General features: G+C 46.4%; 1 protein-coding gene across 4 annotated transcripts in view; it reads right to left on the reverse strand.

Moving 5' to 3' along the window:
• LOC123993692 (glutamate receptor 3-like) overlaps window positions 1–12,270 on the reverse strand; it is a 313,553-nt gene that overhangs the window by 59,087 nt on the left and 242,196 nt on the right. For all 4 annotated transcript variants that reach the window (XR_006831497.1, XM_046296096.1, XM_046296095.1 and 1 more), the window contains exon 9: window positions 1,751–1,861. Coding sequence is in view for 3 of the 4 variants with exons in the window: in XM_046296096.1 (XP_046152052.1) it covers window positions 1,751–1,861 (111 nt within the window). In the remaining variant the exon portion in view is untranslated. The remainder of the gene's footprint in view (window positions 1–1,750; window positions 1,862–12,270) is intronic.

The following is a 12,270-nucleotide window of genomic DNA, read 5'->3' on the forward strand; positions in this document are numbered from 1 at the left end:
ATCATTACCCTACAAACACTGGTGGTGGTGCAGCTAGCTTGTTGCTATGGTTTCATCATTACCCTACAAACACTGGTGGTGGTGCAGCTAGCTTGTTGCTATGGTTTCATCATTAGCCTACAAACACTGGTGGTGGTGGAGCTAGCTTGTTGCTATGGTTTCATCATTACCCTACAAACACTGGTGGTGGTGCAGCTAGCTTGTTGCTATGGTTTCATCATTACCCATACAAACACTGGTGGTGGTGCAGCTAGCTTGTTGCTATGGTCTCATCAATACCCTACAAACACTGGTGGTGGTGCAGCTAGCTTGTTGCTATGGTTTCATCATTACCCTACAAACACTGGTGGTGGTGCAGCTAGCTTGTTGCTATGGTTTCATCATTACCCTACAACCACTGGTGGTGGTGCAGCTAGCTTAATGTTATGTTTTCATTACCCCCCCAAAAAAGAGCTGCTGCTCACACAGAACTTACGACACCATTTGAGACAACACATAATTAGAGGGTTGCAAGTGGAGAGGCAATGGCTTGTTTGTTCTGTGCTGAACATAACTCCTCTTCACCCTTGCTCTATTGTAAATGACCCCCACCCAGAGTTAACATAGTGTTTATCCACTGATGCTGTTATCCATTCTGAAGCCTTTAAATGCTTCATTTTTAGAGAGAGAGAGGGGAGAGGGAGAGACAGACAGACAGACAGACAGACAGACAGACAGACAGACAGACAGACAGACAGACAGACAGACAGACAGACAGACAGACAGACAGACAGACAGACAGACAGACAGACAGACAGACAGACAGACAGACAGACAGACAGACAGACAGACAGACAGACAGACAGACTGCTGACATTGACTACCCCCCTGAATTGTTTTGCATTCAGGGCAGGGAAAGACATTTCAAACACTCAATAATAAGCAAATATGGTAAAATATTAGTGTGAATGGAATAATTCCCATTGCAGTCAACACTGCAGCCAGGAAATGTAAGCACAACTCTCTCCTTCCTTCCAAAGCAACTCACTGGAGGCTGTACACAGAACCAGCCCACAACTCTCTCCTTCCTACCAAAGCAACTCACTGGAGGCTGTACACAGAACCAGCCCACAACTCTCTCCTTCCTTCCAAAGCAACTCACTGGAGGCTGTACACAGAACCAGCCCTCAGAGGAACAAAACAAAATAGATTAAAAACTAAAATGACATTCTAATTTTTATCCTCCCTCAAATGTGTTTTATTTTGCTTTGTCTTTGAGAATCCATTGCAGTATCATCACCACAATCATCACAATTTCCTCCTCATCTTCCTATCCCAGATTGTCATTGAACCATTTACTTGATGAAGACAGACAAGACAGGTTCTACTTACGTACGGATGGCGGATGTTGGTTTGTATGTGTTTTCTATTAGATGGAGTCACAACTCAACCATTTACCCACTTACTCATGTATCATATAATACCAATATTGTGATGTCACTGCTACGACAGGCCACTGAAGTATGAGAATTCTAAATGCTTTGTCACCCACAAGGATACAGTTGAAACACTCTCTTCTCCTTACAGAGGGATCGACTGTTTCAACGTGTAGTGAGTGGATGCAAAGCAAACACAAAAAAGATGTGGTTCTGCCCAGCCCAGCCCAGGACAGAATGCATCAACCGGTTAGGCATCAACACCGCCGCTCGCGGCCCTGACTGGCAGAATACGTTGTGGTGAACACATTTCAAAGTTGCCATGGAAAGTGTACCATAATAGTAGTGACCACAATCGTTCGGTTTTCCACAGAAGAAGACTCGTTGGCGACCACCTGTTGTTCTAACACATTTACTAATCGCTGGTACTCGTTCCAGTAGCCAATCTGAAACAGAGAAAACACAGGTTAGCATAGCAACCATAGAATTAGACTGAGTTCTATTCTTCTAATTCTATGTTAACAACATTCCCTGTGTTCGACCCCCCCACCCACAACCCCCTCCCTCCCCTCCCCTCCACTATATACAGTGTATAAACAGTTAATTAGGAAGATTTTAGTAAAACATTATAACTGCATATATGTGCTTATAACAGATACTTACACATTATAATTGCTTATATGTGCTTAATAACACATTATAAATGCTTATATGTGCTTATAACACGTAATAATACATTACTCGCTTTTAAGAAATAATAAAAAAGAGCAACCTTATATAGATACTGGAGGTGAAACCTAAATCTACTGTCATTCCTCCGGTGTAGCAGAGTAGCCTCATAGATACTGGAGGTAAAACCTAAATCTACTGTCATTCCTCCAGTGTAGCAAAGTAGCCTTATAGATACTGGAGGTAAAACCTAAATCTACTGTCATTCCTCCGGTGTAGCAGAGTAGCCTCATAGATACTGGAGGTGAAACCTAAATCTACTGTCATTCCTCCGGTGTAGCAGAGTAGCCTCATAGATACTGGAGGTGAAACCTAAATCTACTGTCATTCCTCCGGTGTAGCAGAGTAGCCTCATAGATACTGGAGGTGAAACCTAAATCTACTGTCATTCCTCCGGTGTAGCAGAGTAGCCTCATAGATACTGGAGGTGAAACCTAAATCTACTGTAGCCTCATAGATACTCATACTGTCATTCCTCCGGTGTAGCAGAGTAGCCTCATAGATACTGGAGGTGAAACCTAAATCTACTGTCATTCCTCCGGTGTAGCAGAGTAGCCTCATAGATACTGGAGGTGAAACGTAAATCTACGGTCATTCCTCCAGTGTAGCAAAGTAGCCTTATAGATACTGGAGGTGAATCCTAAATCTACTGTCATTCCTCCGGTGTAGCAGAGTAGCCTTATAGATACTGGAGGTAAAACCTAAATCTACTGTCACTCCTCCGGTGTAGCAGAGTAGCAGACAGCTGGTCTAATTTAAACCATCCCACATCCAGCTACACAGGTTGTAGGGTACATAATTGATATTGGGTTGTGTGAATGGAATACAGACTTAGTAATGAATCATAATGTTCTATGTGTGCTCGGGCACCTGCCTCTGCACTGCAGGTCTACTATCTTCATTTGATCCCTCTGTTGCGCAGAGAATTCTCCTGCGGAGCAGGAAATGCAAATTCTAGCCATCTAAGATTTGTAATTTCCTCTTTAAAATGTCAGACTTGATTTATCCTAACAAAGCATGTGTCAACACCTAGACAAATGTACATTAATTATAAAAATAAGTGCTCACGCTCCAAACCATGTGAAGGAATAACCCAAGGAGGTTGAGATAATTATGGTTAACATAATTATGCCTCATTGGGTTAATCCTTCACATGGTTTTTGAACTCTACAGATATTTTCTCTCCAATGCATCGGCCACCTTTCATTCTAGCCTGAGCGCAAGCCCTCATATTGGCTATCTACATGAATTATAATCCACGTAATAATTCACACTTCCTGTTGCTGCAGGATTATTTTCCTCGTGTAGGAAACTGTCTCAAATTAAGATCCTACATATGTATGTTTTCCTGCCACTGCAGCTACATACTATTATACTATTATACTGCAGTTATATACTATTATACTATTATACTGCAGGTATATACTATTATATTATTATACTGCAGTTATATACTATTATATTATTATACTGCAGTTATATACTATTATATTATTATACTGCAGTTATATACTATTATACTATTATACTGCAGTTATATACTATTATACTATTATACTGCAGTTTAAGCTGTACATCAATACCTTCTACTGCAGCTATATACTATTATACTATTATACTGCAGTTATATACTATTATACTATTATACTGCAGTTATATACTATTATACTATTATACTGCAGTTATATACTATTATACTATTATACTGCAGTTATATACTATTATACTATTATACTGCAGTTAATACTATTATACTATTATACTGCAGTTATATACTATTATATTATTATACTGCAGTTTAAGCTGTACATCAATACCTTCTACTGCAGCTATATACTATTATACTATTATACTGCAGTTATATACTATTATACTGCAGTTATATACTATTATATTATTATACTGCAGTTTAAGCTGTACATCAATACCTTCTACTGCAGCTATATACTATTATACTGCATTTTAAGTTGTACATCAATACATTCTACTGCAGCTATATACTATTATACTGCAGTTTAAGCTGTACATCAATACCTTCTACTGCAGCTATATACTATTATACTGCAGTTTAAATTGTACATCAATACCTTCTACTGCAGCTATATACTATTCTTGTGATCAAGACAAAGGAGCTGATCGTGGACTACAGGAAAAGGAGGGCCGAACAGGACCTTTCACATCGACGGGGCAGAAGTGGAACAGGTCGAGGGTATCAAATTCCTTGGTGTCCACATCAACAAGAAACTAACATGTCCGAACACACCAAGACAGTCGTACTATAACCAGCATACTGGTTGGTGTACAGGTGGGAGATATACTGGTTGGTGTACAGGTGGGAGATATACAGGTTGGTGTACAGGTGGGAGATATACTGGTTGGTGTACAGGTGGGAGATATACTGGTTGGTGTACAGGTGGGAGATATACTGGTTGGTGTACAGGTGGGAGATATACTGGTTGGTGTACAGGTGGGAGATATACTGGTTGGTGTACAGGTGGGAGATATACTGGTTGGTGTACAGGTGGGAGATATACTGGTTGGTGTACAGGTGGGATATATACTGGTTGGTGTACAGGTGGGAGATATACTGGTTGGTGTACAGGTGGGATATATACTGGTTGGTGTACAGGTGGGAGATATACTGGTTGGTGTACAGGTGGGAGATATACTGATTGGTGTACAGGTGGGAGATATACTGGTTGGTGTACAGGTGGGAGATATACAGGTTGGTGTACAGGTGGGAGATATACTGGTTGGTGTACAGGTGGGAGATATACTGGTTGGTGTACAGGTGGGAGATATACTGGTTGGTGTACAGGTGGGAGATATACCGGTTGGTGTACAGGTGGGAGATATACTGGTTTGTGTACAGGTGGGAGATATACTGGTTGGTGTACAGGTGGGAGATATACTGGTTGGTGTACAGGTGGGAGATATACTGGTTGGTGTACAGGTGGGAGATATACTGGTTGGTGTACAGGTGGGAGATATACTGGTTGGTGTACAGGTGGGAGATATACTGGTTGGTGTACAGGTTGGAGATACTGTTCCACTGGATGTCATAAGGTGAATGCACCAATTTGTAAGTCGCTCTGGATAAGAGCGTCTGCTAAATGACTTAAATGTAAATGTAAATGTAATACTGGTTGGTGTACAGGTAGGAGATATACTGGTTGGTGTACAGGTGGGAGATATACTGGTTGGTATACTGGTTGGTGTACAGGTAGGAAATATACTGGTTGGTGTTCAGGTGGGAGATATACTGGTTCTCCCCTTACCCATCTGTCTATCGCCTCCTTTGAATTCCATGCTGTCACAGTTACCAGCCCTTTCAAGCTTAACATCCTTATCATTTATCGCCCTCCAGGTTCCCTCGGAGAGTTCATCAATGAGCTTGATGCCTTGATTAGCTCCTTTCCTGAGGACGGCTCACCTCTCACAGTTCTGGGCGACTTTAACCTCCCCACGTCTACCTTTGACTCATTCCTCTCTGCCTCCTTCTTTCCACTCCTCTCCTCTTTTGACCTCACCCTCTGACCTTCCCCCCCTACTCACAAGGCAGGCAATACGCTCGACCTCATCTTTACTAGATGCTGTTCTTCCACTAACCTCATTGCAACTCCCCTCCAAGTCTCCGACCACTACCTTGTATCCTTTTCCCTCTCGCTCTCATCCAACACCTCCCACACTGCCCCTACTCGGATGGTATCGCGCCGTCCCAACCTTCGCTCTCCCTCCCCCGCTACTCTCTCCTCTTCCATCCTATCATCTCTTCCCTCTGCTCAAACCTTCTCCAACCTATCTCCTGATTCTGCCTCCTCAACCCTCCTCTCCTCCCTTTCTGCATCCTTTGACTCTCTATGTCCCCTATGCTCCAGGCCGGCTCGGTCCTCCCCTCCCGCTCCGTGGCTCGACGACTCATTGCGAGCTCACAAAACAGGGCTCCGGGCAGCTGAGCGGAAATGGAGGAAAACTCGCCTCCCTGCGGACCTGGCATCCTTTCACTCCCTCCTCTCTACATTTTCCTCCTCTGTCTCTGCTGCTAAAGCCACTTTCTACCACTCTAAATTCCAAGCATCTGCCTCTAACCCTAGGAAGCTCTTTGCCACCTTCTCCTCCCTCCTGAATCCTCCTCCCTCCCCCCCCCTCCTCCCTCTCTGCAGATGACTTCGTCAACCATTTTGAAAAGAAGGTCGACGACATCCGATCCTCGTTTGCTAAGTCAAACGACACCGCTGGTTCTGCTCACACTGCCCTACCCTGTGCTCTGACCTCTTTCTCCCCTCTCTCTCCAGATGAAATCTCGCGTCTTGTGACGGCCAGCCGCCCAACAACCTGCCCGCTTGACCCTATCCCCTCCTCTCTTCTCCAGACCATGTCCGGAGACCTTCTCCCTTACCTAACCTCGCTCATCAACTCATCCATGACCGCTGGCTACGTCCCTTCCGTCTTCAAGAGAGCGAGAGTTGCACCCCTTCTGAAAAAACCTACACTCGATCCCTCCGATGTCAACAACTACAGACCAGTATCCCTTCTTTCTTTTCTCTCCAAAACTCTTGAACGTGCCGTCCTCGGCCAGCTCTCCCGCTATCTCTCTCTGAATGACCTTCTTGATCCAAATCAGTCAGGTTTCAAGACTAGTCATTCAACTGAGACTGCTCTTCTCTGTATCACGGAGGTGCTCCGCACTGCTAAAGCTAACTCTCTCTCCTCTGCTCTCATCCTTCTAGACCTATCGGCTGCCTTCGATACTGTGAACCATCAGATCCTCCTCTCCACCCTCTCCGAGTTGGGCATCTCCGGCGCGGCCCACGCTTGGATTGCGTCCTACCTGACAGGTCGCTCCTACCAGGTGGCGTGGCGAGAATCTGTCTCCTCACCACGCGCTCTCACCACTGGTGTCCCCCAGGGCTCTGTTCTAGGCCCTCTCCTATTCTCGCTATACACCAAGTCACTTGGCTCTGTCATAACCTCACATGGTCTCTCCTATCATTGCTATGCAGACGACACACAATTAATCTCCTCCTTTCCCCCTTCTGATGACCAGGTGGCGAATTGCATCTCTGCATGTCTGGCAGACATATCAGTGTGGATGACGGATCACCACCTCAAGCTGAACCTCGGCAAGACGGAGCTGCTCTTCCTCCCGGGGAAGGACTGCCCGTTCCATGATCTCACCATCACGGGTGACAACTCCATTGTGTCCTCCTCCCAGAGCGCTAAGAACCTTGGCGTGATCCTGGACAACACCCTGTCGTTCTCAACTAACATCAAGGCGGTGGCCCGTTCCTGTAGGTTCATGCTCTACAACATCCGCAGAGTATGACCCTGCCTCTCACAGGAAGCGGCGCAGGTCCTAATCCAGGCACTTGTCATCTCCCGTCTGGATTACTGCAACTCGCTGTTGGCTGGGCTCCCTGCCTGTGCCATTAAACCCCTACAACTCATCCAGAACGCCGCAGCCCGTCTGGTGTTCAACCTTCCCAAGTTCTCTCACGTCACCCCGCTCCTCCGTTCTCTCCACTGGCTTCCAGCTGAAGCTCGCATCCGCTACAAGACCATGGTGCTTGCCTACGGAGCTGTGAGGGGAACGGCACCTCAGTACCTCCAGGCTCTGATCAGGCCCTACACCCAAACAAGGGCACTGCGTTCATCCACCTCTGGCCTGCTCGCCTCCCTACCACTGAGGAAGTACAGTTCCCCCTCAGCCCAGTCAAAACTGTTCGCTGCTCTGGCCCCCCAATGGTGGAACAAACTCCCTCACGACGCCAGGACAGCGGAGTCAATCACCACCTTCCGGAGACACCTGAAACCCCACCTCTTTAAGGAATACCTAGGATAGGATAAGTAATCCTTCTCACCCCCCCTTTAAGATTTAGATGCACTATTGTAAAGTGACTGTTCCAGTGGATGTCATAAGGTGAATGCACCAATTTGTAAGTCGCTCTGGATAAGAGCGTCTGCTAAATGACTTAAATGTAATGTAATGGTGTACAGGTGGGAGATATACTGGTTGGTGTACATGTGGGAGATATACTGGTTGGTGTACAGGTAGGAGATATACTGGTTGGTGTACAGGTTGGAGATATACGGGTTGGTGTACAGGTTGGAGATATACTGGTTGGTGTACAGGTGGGAGATATACTGGTTAGTGTACAGGTGGGAGATATACTGGTTGGTGTACAGGTAGAAGATATACTGGTTGGTGTACAGGTGGGAGATATACTGGTTGGTGTACAGGTGGGAGACATACTGGTTGGTGTACAGGTAGGAGACATACTGGTTGGTAGCCAGCTGAATGGATTCTATATAGTGCACTGCATTTGACCAGGGACCATAGGGTAGTGTATAGTGGAGCAGGGTAGTGTATAGTGTAGAAGGGTAGTGTTAGTGTAGTAGGGTAGTGTATAGTGTAGTAGGGTAGTGTATAGTGTAATATGGTAGTGTATAGTGTAGCAGGGTAGTGTATAGTGTGTAGGGTAGTGTATAGTGTGTAGGGTAGTGTATAGTGTAGTAGGGTAGTGTAACAGGGTAGTGTATAGTGTAGCAGGGTAGTGTATAGTGTAGCAGGGTAGTGTATAGTGTATAGTGTAGCAGGGTAGTGTATAGTGTAGTAGGGTAGTGTATAGTGTAGCAGGGTAGTGTATAGTGTAGCAGGGTAGTGTATAGTGTAGCAGGGTAGTGTATAGTGTAGCAGGGTAGTGTATAGTGTATAGTGTAGTAGGGTAGTGTATAGTGTAGCAGGGTAATGTATAGTGTAGTAGGGTAGTGTATAGTGTAGTAGGGTAGTGTATAGTGTAGTAGGGTAGTGTATAGTGTAGTAGGGTAGTGTATAGTGTAGCAGGGTAGTGTATAGTGTAGCAGGGTAGTGTATAGTGTAGCAGGGTAGTGTATAGTGTATAGTGTAGTAGGGTAGTGTATAGTGTAGCAGGGTAATGTATAGTGTAGTAGGGTAGTGTATAGTGTAGCAGGGTAGTGTATAGTGTAGCAGGGTAGTGTATAGTGTAGCAGGGTAGTGTATAGTGTAGCAGGGTAGTGTATAGTGTAGTAGGGTAGTGTATAGTGTAGTAGGGTAGTGTATAGTGTAGCAGGGTAGTGTATAGTGTATAGTGTAGTAGGGTAGTGTATAGTGTAGCAGGGTAGTGTATAGTGTAGTAGGGTAGTGTATAGTGTAGTAGGGTAGTGTATAGTGTAGCAGGGTAGTGTATAGTGTGTAGGGTAGTGTATAGTGTAGTAGGGTAGTGTATAGTGTAGCAGGGTAGTGTATAGTGTAGCAGGGTAGTGTATAGTGTATAGTGTAGTAGGGTAGTGTATAGTGTGTAGGGTAGTGTATAGTGTATAGTGTAGTAGGGTAGTGTATAGTGTAGCAGGGTAATGTATAGTGTAGTAGGGTAGTGTATAGTGTAGCAGGGTAGTGTATAGTGTGTAGGGTAGTGTATAGTGTAGCAGGGTAGTGTATAGTGTAGCAGGGTAGTGTATAGTGTAGCAGGGTAGTGTATAGTGTAGCAGGGTAGTGTATAGTGTAGCATGGTAGTGTATAGTGTATAGTGTAGCATGGTAGTGTATACTGTATAGTGTAGCATGGTAGTGTAGCAGGGTAGTGTATAGTGTATAGTGTAGCAGCGTAGTGTATAGTGTATAGTGTAAAGTGTAGCATGGTAGTGTATAGTGTAGCAGGGTAGTGTATAGTGTATAGTGTAGTAGGGTAGTGTATAGTGTAGCAGGGTAGTGTATAGTGTAAAGTGTAGCATGGTAGTGTATAGTGTAGCAGGGTAGTGTATAGTGTATAGTGTAGCAGGGTAGTGCTTTGACAGACTGTGAGGGGTAAGACACCAGGACTGCGAGGGGTAAGACACCAGGGCTGTGAGGGGTAAGACACCAGAGCTGTGAGGGGTAAAACACCAGAGCTGTGAGGGGTAAGACACCAGGGCTGTGAGGGGTAAGACACCGGGGCTGTGAGGGGTAAGACACCAGAGCTGTGAGGGGTAAGACACTAGGGCTGCGAGGGGTAAGACACCAGGGCTGCGAGGGGTAAGACACCAGGGCTGTGAGGGGTAAGACACCAGAGCTGTGAGGGGTAAGACACCAGGGCTGTGAGGGGTAAGACACCAGGGCTGTGAGGGGTAATACACCAGAGCTGTGAGGGGTAATACACCAGGGCTGTGAGGGGTAAGACACCAGGGCTGTGAGGGGTAAGACACCAGGGCTGTGAGGGGTAAGACACCAGGGCTGTGAGGGGTAAGACACCAGAGCTGTGAGGGGTAAAACACCAGAGCTGTGAGGGGTAAGACACCAGGGCTGTGAGGGGTAAGACACTAGGCTGTGAGGGGTAAGACACCAGAGCTGTGAGGGGTAAGACACCAGGGCTGTGAGGGGTAAGACACCAGGGCTGTGAGGGGTAAGACACCAGGGCTGCGAGGGGTAAGACACCAGGGCTGCGAGGGGTAAGACACCAGGGCTGCGAGGGGTAAGACACCAGGGCTGCGAGGGGTAAAACACCAGAGCTGTGAGGGGTAAGACACCAGGGCTGTGAGGGGTAAGACACCAGGGCTGTGAGGGGTAAGCCACCAGAGCTGTGAGGGGTAAGACACCAGAGTTGTGAGGGGTAAGACACCAGAGCTGTGAGGGGTAAAACACCAGGGCTGTGAGGGGTAAGACACCAGGGCTGTGAGGGGTAAGACACCAGGGCTGCGAGGGGTAAGACACCAGGGCTGTGAGGGGTAAGACACCAGGGCTGTGAGGGGTAAGACACCAGGGCTGCGAGGGGTAAGACACCAGGGCTGCGAGGGGTAAGACACCAGGGCTGCGAGGGGTAAGACACCAGGGCTGCGAGGGGTAAGACACCAGGGCTGCGAGGGGTAAGACACCAGGGCTGCGATGGATAAGACACCAGGGCTGTGGGGCGTTAATTGGTGGTGTATTGTGCATGGAAGGCAGCCAGCAGGTTTGCCTACACACCGTGCAGTGATCTAAGCTCACAGTCATATAACACTGTTAAGTGTTAGATTAAATGGTTCCTAGCAAGTGTTGGAACTGGTTCATGTAGAAGAACAAAGTTATTTGAGGAACAGAACCCGTATCGTAAACCAAAGTGATCTATACTGTATTAAAAGCGTTACAACTGTTAATAATGTTATTTTAGGATCCAGGCATTTTGTTCCAGTCCCACAGAAATCGCAACAAAGCCCCTATGCAAAGCCCTCACTCTGTCACTCAGAAACGTATTCCAGCGTCTGCCTAACAGCTGGAAATCCTTACCAGTGGGTGTGTATAGTCTGCCTGCCCCTCCCCTCTGAAGCATAGGTTACTGTAGCCCCTCCCCTCTGAAGCATAGGTTACAGTAGCCCCTCCCCTCTGAAGCATAGGTTACTGTAGCCCCTCCCCTCTGAAGCATAGGTTACTGTAGCCCTTCCCTTCTGAAGCATATGTTACTGTAGCCCCTCCCCTCTGAAGCATAGGTTACTGTAGCCTCTCCCCTCTGAAGCATAGGTTACTGTAGCCCCTCCCTTCTGAAGCATAGGTTACTGTAGCCCCTCCCATCTGAAGCATAGGTTACTGTAGCCCTTCCCTTCTGAAGCATATGTTACTGTAGCCCCTCCCCTCTGAAGCATAGGTTACTGTAGCCTCTCCCCTCTGAAGCATAGGTTACTGTAGCCTCTCCCCTCTGAAGCATAGGTTACTGTAGCATCTCCCCTCTGAAGCATAGGTTACTGTAGCCTCTCCCTTCTGAAGCATAGGTTACTGTAGCCTCTCCCCTCTGAAGCATAGGTTACTATAGCCCCTCCCCTCTGAAGCATAGGTTACTATAGCCCCTCCCCTCTGAAGCATAGGTTACTATAGCCCCTCCCCTCTGAAGCATAGGTTACTGTAGCCCCTCCCCTCTGAAGCATAGGTTACTGTAACCTGCTGTCGACATTAAAAGCATGATTCAGAAATTAGGGAGATATGCTTAATTGGAGAACAATAGATTCACTTTTCCAGTGCTAGTTTTTAAATGCTCCCTCCTCACCCGCAGTTGCATCTCTCGCCCAACACTGTGACTGCCAGCACAGTGTGTATGTGTTTGTCTTTCATTATGATTAAACCATGCTGTTACGGAAAAATACAATTTGCTCTTTAACGTCTT

Source organism: Oncorhynchus gorbuscha, linkage group LG13 (assembly GCF_021184085.1).
Source record: "Oncorhynchus gorbuscha isolate QuinsamMale2020 ecotype Even-year linkage group LG13, OgorEven_v1.0, whole genome shotgun sequence".
Classification (NCBI taxonomy): domain Eukaryota; kingdom Metazoa; phylum Chordata; class Actinopteri; order Salmoniformes; family Salmonidae; genus Oncorhynchus; species Oncorhynchus gorbuscha.